Below are 12,095 nucleotides of genomic sequence, written 5' to 3'. Positions count from 1 at the left end.
ATTAGAATGTTTAGGGTTTGTTTCCCTTTCATTAATAATAACTCTTAGAAAATAATGGGCAACGGTGAAGGGTTTTGGATTTATGTGATTCTGTGGCTGCAGCGTTTACTGCGGAATTTATCACATTTAACACATAATTTGCGGATTTCAACAGAACATATTGTTTCTACCTCAAATGGATAAAAATAATATTTTCAGAGAATGTGCTACATAATTTGCCTTTTATTTCCTCTTACTTTTGATAGCCATGACACATATTTTTGTTCTCCCTTGAGTCTAATTCTAGTAGCCCAGACAATGGTAAAGGTCTGATGCAGAGTGCTTTTTGGGGCTGTGATTATGATGATAAAACTCATATTTCAATGAAAACTATGAAATATTTCCCAAACTTCATGTTAAATATGGGTTTTATACCACTGAATTTTACACAATTATTGCACACACACGCTCACACATACATGACACCTTTCTTTCACAGCTGCATCACAGGAGGATTCATGGTAAAGTGTACCCCTGACAGCAAAGAGAAAAGACAGTTTCTTTTTAAGGGCAATTTTATTTCAATAAATACAAACTCCAATATATTAAATAAGTTAAATACTATGTATTAGTCCCTAAAACTCAAAACCTTCTATCAGTGATCCTTGAAGCTCCTCTCGATTGGGTGGCCGGCACCATCCAGTGAAGCCAATAGTTCTGTTTGCAACAATATGGGATGTCTGGATCTGACAGTATTCTGTCACACGAACATGGTGAGAGGTCTGACAGGACCAGACATCCTAAGAGTAACAAAATAAATAGAATTTTTCAACAACATCGGTATCAGCTATAAATTAAAATTCCTTTAGGGCAGAGGGTAAAAAAATACATTTATGGTATAATGCTAGTATTTACCAGTGGATGTATTGTTATGTAACATTTGGCAGCTTAAATAGCTAAAACATGACGGACATCAAAGTATGATTGTGCGTCTATCATTTAAATAGATATGGAAATGCACAGTTTTATAACTTCATTTACACGCAAAACACAAAATAAATTTGGATAAATACAGATAGAATGACCCAAAAATAAATATGGATAAATACAGATGGAAATGGCCAAAAAATAAATACCATAAAACCGGGAGCCTTCAATATAATGTACAAGCAAAGAACACAAACAGAATGCAACAGTATATATACATTAGATTTGTGCCCCTGCATCCTGAGGGCGTGGAATCGAGGATCTGTCGCTGTACACATCACCAAGCGCTGACTTTCAGGTCAATGCCCTGTTAGAGTGTGAAGGGTAGCTTAAATGGCTAAAACATGACGGACATCAAAGTATGATTGTGCGTCTATCATTTAAATAGATATGGAAATGCACAGTTTTATAACTTCATTTACACGCAAAACACAAAATAAATTTGGATAAATACAGATAGAATGACCCAAAAATAAATATGGATAAACACAGATGGAAATGGCCAAAAAATAAATACCATAAAACCGAGAGCCTTAAATATAATGTACAAGCAAAGAACACAAACAGAATGCAACAGTATATATACATTAGATTTGTGCCCCTGCATCCTGAGGGCGTGGAATCGAGGATCTGTTGCTGTACACATCAACAAGCGCTGACTTTCAGGTCAATGCCCTGTTGGAGTGTGAAGGGTAGAAAATATCTGCAAATCAATCAAACTGAAGCATCCTGACAAAAAAGTATTGTGAGCTGTCTGTAGGAATGCCCGGCTCCACTGCCGTCTGTAAGTCTGTTCTGGCAATGTCTTCCCTTCAGCTCGGCGCGGATATCCGGCCTCAGATTGTGATACTTCTATTTCCGGTTAATAAAGTGCAAATGGCAGCTGGCTCAGGTCTTGTGCAGATGCTGTTGTGGTCAGTAGAACAAGACTTGTCGTAGCAAGTGGTAGCTTCACACCTGCGCGTTCTTCACCCGCTCGAACGTCTGTATGATGTGGGTGGTGGGGACGCAGCCCTCCCTCACGATGCTCAGGATCCCTGGAAAGGAAGAAGCACAACAGCATGAGATTGAGAGGGCTTAGAGAGTTCTGAGGTCTGTGAGCAGCAGAGAGAAGGGAAGAGACAAGCATAATGAGCACAGTAGGGATTGGCTCCTCATCATCCAATGGGTGATGGAGTCCAGGAGGGAACCGCCCTCTCACATGGCATATACTGACTGGAGAAAGCGTGGGGTCTGCGCCCTCAAGGAGACATTGAATGACTGGGGCAGGGTGGGATATCATGGAAACAACAAACTGCTAAAATACAGACTCGAAATCTTTCACTGCCAAAATATCTACCACAAACAACAATCCTCCTGCAAAAATGTCGACCCACAGTAAACTCACTATCAAGCACTTGGCCAATAAATTCAGACGGGAGATGGAATAGTAAGTTAAATCTGTACTTCAATAATTATGGAGTGAGTCTCACTGGAATTAGGAATTTTTAACAGGTCTAATGCTCTTTAAATAGACATTTGTGTATATTTGTGCATGGGCAATATTTTGTAAATCTGCATGTCAGAATCTGTGATTCTGAGGTCTCTACTTACAGATGGGACTAGAGTAAGGACCTTCAGTCATTGGGTAACTTGGGCGGCGTGGAATTGTCCCTGAGAAAAAACAATGGGTTTGGGGAAAAAAATAAAAGATCCCGCCTTGGGGAATAGTGTCTTACTGAGGGAGGTTCTGGGTCCATGTGCTAAGTCTGAGTGAATTTGTAAGCACTATTACTAAATTTGATGAATTTGCAGTATGCAATTTGCATCATTTCTTCTTTACTGGAGATGGTTTTGAGCATAAAATGCCTCCGTAAGAGACATTTTTTGCTGATTAAGTCTTCTGCCAGTATCTAACATGACTTTTTAATGTACGGTATATACTACCATGAAAATTTCATGCAAGATAAAGGCGAACTGAATTTCACACCGTTCATGTAATTTTAGCAAAATTTTGTGAAACAAATTATGCAAGATGGTACACCAATAGTGCAGACTAATGATAAAGAGAAATGCTTGTAAAGTTTAAAGTAGGGGTCAGGATTTGGCAGAGGTAAGAAACCTCCGGTGGCATCCCTGCAAACTTAGAACACGCGCTTGGAGTTTTCCTCAGGGGATCAATAAAGTGCATCTCTTTGTTACGCATTTATCTTAGCCCCTTTAATGCTTCAACTGTCCATTCATTCTGGGCTTTGTAAGTCTGTATGCCTTGGACACCAGGAATCCACTGGATCCGGACAGTTTTTTCCCAAATCTCATGGCAGGTGTTTGGCGGGTGGGAAGGGGTGGGGGTGCAGAGCTCCCTGTTCATATCCAAGGATGCAACTGATCTAGTTTGGGAATAGCAGGGGACAGAGATGAAACAGAAACAAGCATTGGTTAAGACCCACCTTCGTCTATTCTCAGACAGTTCACCACCGTGGAGCCCACCATCTCGTAGGAGTCCCCATCACACAGCACCCCCTCCAGCTTGTGCCGTAGACGCCTGAAACACAGAGCAGAAATACAAAATTAGTAATTTAAAGAAATAATCAACAAAGGCTCAGGTGGTGGGGATTAAGGGAAAGTCAGAGGAAGGCAAACATCTACCTGACCTCAAGCTCAACTAGTCAAACACACCTGTGTTTAATGCACCCACATATAGGCTTATGCCAAGCATCTCAAATACCCTAAAACATATGCATGAGATATCATCAACACCCTTTTCCCTCCTTTCACCTTTCAGTAGCACCAGTCTAGTCATATGCTTAAAAAAGCCTAAACTCATTCAAAATAGCTCACCGCCCATCGATACTCCAACACTCTTCCATTCACCTTTCAGAATCTTCAGCTCACGCCCTTCCACAATCCTTGCCCCCGCCCTCAGCTCCTAGCAGCCATCTAGTAACTCTCAAACCCCAGGCACCATCTCTTACGCAGAAGGCCCACTCACAACCTTTTCCTGATTTCAGCCCCTGTTCTGAATGAGTACTCACGAGATGACCATGTCATGGTGGGTGCTGTCACACTCCCCACTGGGATTGGCAGAAGTGATGGCCAGAGGGCCGGTCATGTCGGTCAGGTGGGCAGAGATAGTGTGGTCCGGCACTCGGATCATGATGGAGTCTTTGGTGCCCACAATGTCATAAGCTGGTCCAACTCCTACAGAAGGAGAACATAAAAAATGAATCAGCAACAAGTCAGGTGTGAGTGATTGAGCATTTGTGTTTGACTTTATTTATTTTCTCAGCATCATGAACAGAGTTGCTGTACAGTTGTGCCTTCATTTGGTTGTGCTTAATCTGAGCAGATGTTTGAATGGTCTAGCCTCAGAACATCAAGAGTTGATGAAGGTCCTTGAAGACGTGATTGCTCTAGTTGTGCAGAGGGCACACATTGTCCATTTAGTATGAAAGAAGCTCTTCTAAAGCATTTCAAACAGCCACGGTCCATGCAGGATACAGTGGTGGGGCCGCGTTGGGGGGGGGGTTCGAGGGACAATGCAGAGGGGAAATTAAATAAATAAATAATTTTCCCTCTGCATGGTCCCTCGATATCCCCCCCCAACGCGGCCCCACCGCCCCACAGCTGTTACCTGCACGGACTGCGGCTGATTAAAAAACTGTGAAAGGCATGCACACATTTGTTTGTTATATCTTGAGAGGCCAGCTGTCTGCAATACATAATGTTAAACATTCTTTAAAAAAGTATTTCTGTCTTACATAATTTTATGGCTGTTTAATATATCATTCTGTCTGCGCGAGGGACTATTTTACAACTGAAAAGTACACTGACGCAACACACAAAACATTTTTTCTCATACAGCCATAGTATACCGAACGCAACCTTTCTTTGTTTTGTCATTGCTGCAGGGTTTAATTAATGTTTTAGTCAGGAATTGTGCGAGTCACATATATTTCTTCGTCTGGTTTACACACATGTACACACACACACACATATATACATAATATATATAATATGCACATGCAATGGGTACATGAGATGGGGGGTCTGTGTGCTTTAGGGGTGAATGTGCATGTAATACCTGCATGAGATTGAGGTCGCTACACATTAAAGGGGGGACTGCACCCTGATATGTATATGCAATAGCTCCATCTTATAGGGACCTCGAGAATGGGGGTCACTGGACCCTGATATGCACATGCAATAGCTATATGAGATGGGGATCTGTAAACATCAGGAGGGTGAATGTACATGCAATGCCTGCATGAGATGGGGGTCTGTAGACATCAGGGGGTCCATGTGCATGTGATACCTCCATGAGATGGGGGTCTGTAGATATCAAGGGGTGAACGTGCAGGTAATATCTGCATGAACTGGGGTATGCATATATTAGGAGGGTCTGAATGAACTCTGATATGTACATACAATAGGACCTGAGATGGGGTTCTGTAGACCTTAAGGGGTGAAGTAATTCCTGCAAGAGATGGGGGTCGGTACACATGGGGGGGGGGGAGTGAGTAAAGCATGATCTAGACAAGCAGCATATACATGAAGTGAGCACACCCCTGAATTTCCACAGGCACAATTTCTGGCATTTGTAGCCCTCACCCCTCTAGCCTCCCCAGCCCACCTTTCTTTGACAAAGAAACAGCCCATGCAGAAGAGGTCACACGTACCCATCCTCTTCAGCCACTCCCCCTTCTGGACGATGCAGCTGATACCCCCAGGGTAGACGCTCGCCATGAAGTCCCACAACAGGAGGCTGAACGGGGGTCTCACGGCCCGCAGCTGGTCCAGGTGGGAGATGCAGATACAGATGGGCTTCTCCAGGGGTCGGTCCTGCAGAGGATGGAAGAGAGGGAAGTAATGAATGGTTTAGAGAGAGAAGGGGGAGGGCAGGACCGTCAGAGATTATGTGCAGGATCCTTAGACCCAGTCACACCACCTCTGTAAATAAACTAAATGTCTCTAGTGCTAGCCAACAGATTGTACAAGTTAAAAGCCCGTATTGCCTTCTAATGACACTTACACCGTGACTCCTAATGTATGATGATTTATGTTGAACATGAGTTGTCTTTTGGCATTGTGACTGTTCTAAATATGTATCGTTAATCTCAGATATTGATGCAAATTCCTGAGGTCTGGAAATCTGTTGATTTCCTTACCCGTCACATTACCCACTGGACTGTCAATGTTATTGTTCCTTTTTACTGCATGTTTAAATAAATACAATCCTTTCCATTTGGAAGTACCACACAGGTCTAATTGTAGTTCTGTGCTTATACACCTATGTTGTTTGGTAGGGACCTATGTGCCATTTGTAGCACCTAGGGCTACAAATGCCACTATTGCCCTCGGTCCCTCTTGGCACACAGGGTTCCCTTGTTCTCTGTTACTCTCTTTCTAATGTCCTATAGCAGACAGACACTGGCCACAGAGTTCAATGCAATGGAATCTGTACAGTCTGAGAATGCAGAGTCACTGTGTAATCTGGGGCATTAGTATCTTTCTTGTGCACGTGATAGCATCTCGCTGGGATCTCCTGCCCCTAAAGCAGGGTTCTCTCCTGAGACTATGTGTGGACTGGAGCCCACACTTCCCTTATCACCCCCATCTCACTCTCCCCCAAAGTATGACAAGCTACCCTTTAACCTGGCTGCTTTCTTTTTTTTTTTTTACGTTTTGGAGTTGGAACTTTCTAGGCAGATATTACCATGAAAACCCTCACCTGCAGAATGGTTTTACCCTGTCATTTCCATGTCAATATATCCAACTATACATACTCCAGGCTGGTATCACCATGGTAATCACACCCCTGCAGAATGGTTTTACCCTGTATTTTCCATGTCAATATATCCAACTGTACATACTCCAGGCTGGTATCACCATGGTAATCACACCCCTGCAGAATGGTTTTACCCTGTAAATTCCATGTCAATATATCCAACTGTACATACTCTAGGCTGGTATCACCATGGTAATCACACCTCTGCAGAATGGTTTTACCCTGACGTTTCCATGACAATGTCTCCGCCCGCAGGGTGATTTCTAACTATTCGGGTAAATTCTGCGGAAGTCCGCTCCTCGGTGCTCACCTTGATGGTGTATATCTTCTGGATGGCCTCAGGGTGTTTGCAGGAGGCCGCCAAAGCGTAGACCGTGTCTGTGGGGACTCCGCACACCCCACCCTGGTCCAGCAGGGCAGCGATGGTCCTTAGACTGCTGGTGCGATAGGAATCGGGGCACACGCAGGAGTCCGACGCCTCAACTTTCTCCTCTGACTTTGTTTCCTAAAAGTGCAAAGAGCAGACAAGGGGTGAGACAGCGTCACCTACAGCTGTCCTTGAGCAACACATGCACATCCCAGAGTTAGAGGACTAAAGACTGGTTATTTGAGAGACACATTTATCGGAACTGAGTGTTAATTTAAGAATAGTAATCGTAACATTTTGCATGTACTTATCACTGTACCTTGAAGAGAGGTGGTCCCATGGGAATTAGGTCCTTGGTGAAAATGCAGTTTCCAAGAGATGCCGCTGCCCCGTAGATACAGACGAGACTGAAGACGGACAATACTGTGACTAATAAAACACACAAAGACGGGAAAATTAGACTTTAAGTTTAATATTATCAACAAAAAAAGAGGCGCGTGCTGATCACGTTGATGTTAAACCAAGACAGGGGTTCCTTCAGGAGGGATTTAAAAAAGGTAAATGCCACCCAGATAAAATATAAATATAAGACAGAGATTAATTTTTCACTCTACTTCGGTCTGTATGAAATTAAGTGTGGTAAAGCATTTAAACTGGTACATGAACCCCTTTGTTGGTTTATACTTAATTGCCCTGGTTCCCTGGGTTATGGGGCTCACCCCAACTCTTCGTATTATAACACGGTGATGTTAAGGCAGCAGTGGAGAGACAGATACAAAAACTAAGAAATGTGGAGGTCTGGCAGAGAACCAGACAAATGTCAGGGTTGTAACTGACTCCATTCGAGCCAGGCTTGTCAGACACACTCCAGTCCTTTCTACAGACCACTTCCCTTTAGCCCCCAACACATTACAGGTGGACTCGGGATGGCACTTGATAGAAGTTGCCTGTTTATCATGAATTAACCCTTTGGAGATCACTGGCATGCATTAACACAGAAGAGGAACCCACAGTGGAAGGTGTCCACTTACTCTCGAGTGCGAGGGGCAGGCATTCCAAGGTGAAGAGCAGGAAACAGACCATCACCACCTCCATCAGCAGGGCGAGCAGCACCAGCACCACGTTGGCATAGGCGACTGTGGAACAAGCAGAACAGGATGGCGTCAGATGTCGGATATGACATATTTCAGATGTCAGTGGGGGTCACAGTTGCTCAAGTCTTTAGATGAGGACACTACGATGCCCCAGAACAAAGGACCATCGAGTGACAGACACCGGCCCGTACCCACTACAGCCGGAAGCAGCTGCTGTCTGTTAGGGCACCTGGGCCTCAAGTATTCAACAGAGGGATGACTGGACATCAGTATCCGGAGAGACTTACCCAAGGACATCAGGAAGACATTGATGACCAGGAAGGTGACAGCACCAACAGTGAATGCACCATAACTGGCGACGTGGATATTCAGCAGGGGACCTGGAGAGGGAAGAGGAGGAGGGGCAGAGGGTTAGTCATGGATGAAACAGAACAGAGGAAGGAGCTCTTTCTTCAAAGGCAGCAGATGGCTAGGACCAGAGACAAGGGATGAAGGAGGACCATATACTGCCCAACACCTCACTCATCTAACAGCCAATCATGGTGCTGGATATTGTCTTCTGATGATGTGTAAAACTGTATCTTCCACCTCATCCTAAACAGGTGCGCCCTGATTTGGTGAAACACACTTCTCGAAACACCTAATCCCAGTTTAAGTTGTTTTCTCGCATGTGTCAGAAGACAAGGGATAATTTAATTCTGGTAAATATGCCCCCGGGTACAAGAAATTAGCAGTTATTTGAACAAAGGTGATAATAACTATTGGTTCTTCCCACAAATGGATTATCAACAATAGTTTATCCAGATCCATTAATAGTTCCATAAGTCATTAGTCCCCTCCTAGTGGCCACCAGCTGCACTCCTCTTCCACCCTTTGCCCTCCACCTGGCAGCCATAACATATGATCCCTAGCCGGTACTTCTACAGGTCACTGCTTACAAGGGCCCCCAGTCAGAAAAAGAACTGCATGTGATGTCATCAAGAAACTACCTGCATGCATGGCTACTACAAATGAAACTAATAACCACAAATATACATCACCCCCACTGGTATGCCTACTGGTATGCCTTATAATCTAAACCACACAGAAGCTTCATGACACTGGATCCCTAGGACTTTTCGGCAAACATTTTGCACATTGTAAAGAATAAGATTAAGAGATCACAAGTTACCTGCAAGTCGTAGCCACGCCCATGTGGCCCATACAGCAGCATAACAGAATGGTAAGACCGACCCAAATCTTCGACCTCTCTGGACCACGATCCTGCAGACATACAACTGGAAGAGAGCACCAGGGATCAGCACCCAAGGGATGGAGAGGTGGGCTCTGGTATGGTCATCGAGGGACCCCTGGATGGCAGAGAGTGAGGCCAAGCCATTGCAGATGAAGAAGAGGGCATCAGGGAGCTGGCATCTGGTAGTGCTGACCTCCTGGCCCTCCTTAGACCTGCTGGTGACGCGCTTCAGGCACAGCAGCAACTCCTGGAGCATAGCTGATGACATCACTTGGGGTCCAGTAGAGATCAACGACTTGTCAGCGATGGAGTTAATGAGGCTGGCAAAAGTGGCGTAGAGGGAGGTGGCTGTGTAAATGCTGCAGACCACTCCGAAGAAGATATGGGATCCCTGGAGTGGAATCTGTTGGATGGTGGAGACAGTGAGGAGGAGGAAGCATGAATTCTGCAGCACCTCCAGGAGGTCTCTGTTGAGGGACATCAGGCAGAGGATGCAAGCAGCGACCAGAAAGAACCAGCCCCCCACCATGCCCGCTCGGCTCTTGTCCACATTGTCCCCCGAGAGGAGCACCGTGAGGATGAACTCTTCCCAGGACATCAGCAACCAGAACAGGCTGTGGAGTCCAAGCTTGGTGGTGTGGTAGACGTCTTCTCTCAAGTAACTGTAGTAGCTGGCGCAGAGCTGGGACAGCGCATTGATGCTGACCCAGATGGCGCCAATGTAGAAGGTCTTCATGTACCCAAAGCAATAAAAGGCAAAGATGAGCGAGGCCACCGCGTCAGCGATGTGTCCCAAGGCCATGGGCTCAGCGTACTTGGAGTTCTTCTTGGTCTCCTCCCCGATGCCACTGGAAGAGGTGCTGTTGGCCGAGCCCAGAAGCAAGACGCTGAACATGGGGTTCCCGAAGCCTGGAAGGACATTCCTCTGGGTCAGGCCCTTCAGGAGCAGGGCAGTGGCGCCATAGAACCCAAACAACACAATGAGCAGCTCCAGGGTCCCCGAGACCACCAGAGCCCACTGTCCGAAGAGCCCCACTGCCTCGAAGACCAGTGTGAGGGTGATGGCGCCAAACACGAAAGGCATGACGTAGTTAACGGTGGCCGAGCAGAAGGAGAGGATGAAGGCGACGGCGGTGTATGCCACCAGCCCTGGTACTGCGCTCTCACTGACCGGAAGAGGGGAGGCAGCCATGATGGTCTGGCTATTAGAAATGTTCAGGTCTTGTGTGGTGTTGTGGATGGTGGGATACGCTCCCAGGACGACACGTGTAGCCCCGTAGCTGCTCCAGAGGGCGGCGAATGCCACAAAGGCGGTGCTTCCAAGGTGATCGTACTTCCGGAAGCACAGGAAGCCTGCAATGAGTTGTGTCAGTCCTCCAATCAGGATGAGATGGACCCCTGCAAGAGATAACACATGAATTGTCAGCACGGGTGTGTGTGTCTATGTGCGCGAGTGTGTACCCCCTCCCTCCAAGTGTTTTATGCATGTTATCCCAGCGCCACCTGAAACTCTTTGTGCGATCTGTGGCTGCCACACTCACCTGCCAGGATGTTCTCCACCCCTTCAGTGTTCACACTGGTGTGGAAGGAAAAGAAGTTCTGTAGGGCCACCAGGAAGGCGCTGATGACGTTGGCGAGGAAGCCCATGACGGATGGTTCACTGTAGTACACAGAGGCGAAGCCTTCCATGGTGAGCGGCAGACCTGGGGGAGGGGAGAATGGTCAATAGACAAGAAATTAGCCGCAGGTGAGAGTGGGATAGGAGGTGAGAGTGGGACAGGAGGTGAGAGGGGCAGGAGGTAAGAATGAGATGGAAGACGGGTAGCTGGGTGGGTAAGACCCAGATTAGATTGGTGCCCGGGGTTAGATGGGGAACAGGAGGTGGGACAGGAGCCAGTGGCCTAATATCAGACAGAGGTGCGATGGCAACAGGATGTGAGAGTGGGACAGTGGGTGAGATGGAAGACTCATGTGGAGTGGGACAGTGGGTGAGATGGAAGTCGTGAGAGTAGGACAGTGGGTGAGATGAAAGACACGTGAGTGGGAAAGTAGGTGAGATGGAGGAGACATTTGAGAGTGGGACACAGAGTGAGATGGAAGAGACATGCCAGAGTGGGACAGTAAGTGAGATGGAAGAGACGTGAGAGTGGGACAGTGGGTGAGATAGAAGACACATGCGAGAGTGGGCCAGTGGGTGAGATAGAAGACTCATGTGGAGTGGGACAGTGGGTGAGATGGAAGTCGTGAGATTAGGACAGTGGGTGAGATGAAAGACACGTGAGTGGGAAAGTAGGTGAGATGGAGGAGACATTTGAGAGTCGGACAGAGAGTGAGATGGAAGAGACATGCCAGAGTGGGATAGTGAGTGAGATGGAAGAGACGTGAGAGTGGGACAGTGGGTGAGATAGAAGACTCATGCGAGAGTGGGACAGTGGGTGAGATAGAAGACGTGTGAGTAGGACAGTAGTTGAGATGGAAGACATGTGAGAGTGGGGCAGTGAGTGGGATGAAAGACATGTCAGAGTGGGGCAGTGGGTGAGATGGAAGACGTGAAATTGGGACAGTGGGTGAGACGGAAGACATGCGAGAGTGGGACAGTGAGTGAGATGGAAGGCGTGAGAGTGGGACAGTAGGTGAGATGGAAGGCACATGAGAGTGGGACAGTGG

General features: G+C 46.4%; 1 protein-coding gene across 1 annotated transcript; it reads right to left on the bottom strand.

Annotated features, from left to right (window-relative positions):
* Window positions 1-1,917: 1,917 nt before the first annotated feature.
* Window positions 1,918-11,117, bottom strand: LOC146789071 (uncharacterized). The gene is made up of 10 exons (XM_085629975.1): window positions 10,970-11,117; window positions 9,366-10,826; window positions 8,482-8,574; window positions 8,132-8,236; window positions 7,420-7,529; window positions 7,044-7,238; window positions 5,625-5,787; window positions 3,981-4,146; window positions 3,396-3,490; window positions 1,918-2,003 (listed from the first exon to the last, which is right to left on the bottom strand). The coding sequence occupies exons 1-10, from the start codon at window positions 11,115-11,117 to the stop codon at window positions 1,918-1,920; spliced, it is 2,622 nt and encodes an 873-aa protein (XP_085486101.1).
* Window positions 11,118-12,095: the final 978 nt, after the last annotated feature.

Source organism: Triturus cristatus, chromosome 10, assembly GCF_964204655.1.
Source record: "Triturus cristatus chromosome 10, aTriCri1.1, whole genome shotgun sequence".
Taxonomy (NCBI): Eukaryota; Metazoa; Chordata; class Amphibia; order Caudata; family Salamandridae; genus Triturus; species Triturus cristatus.
Note: the sequence above shows the minus strand (reverse complement) of the source record. Positions and strands in the feature narration are given on the sequence as shown.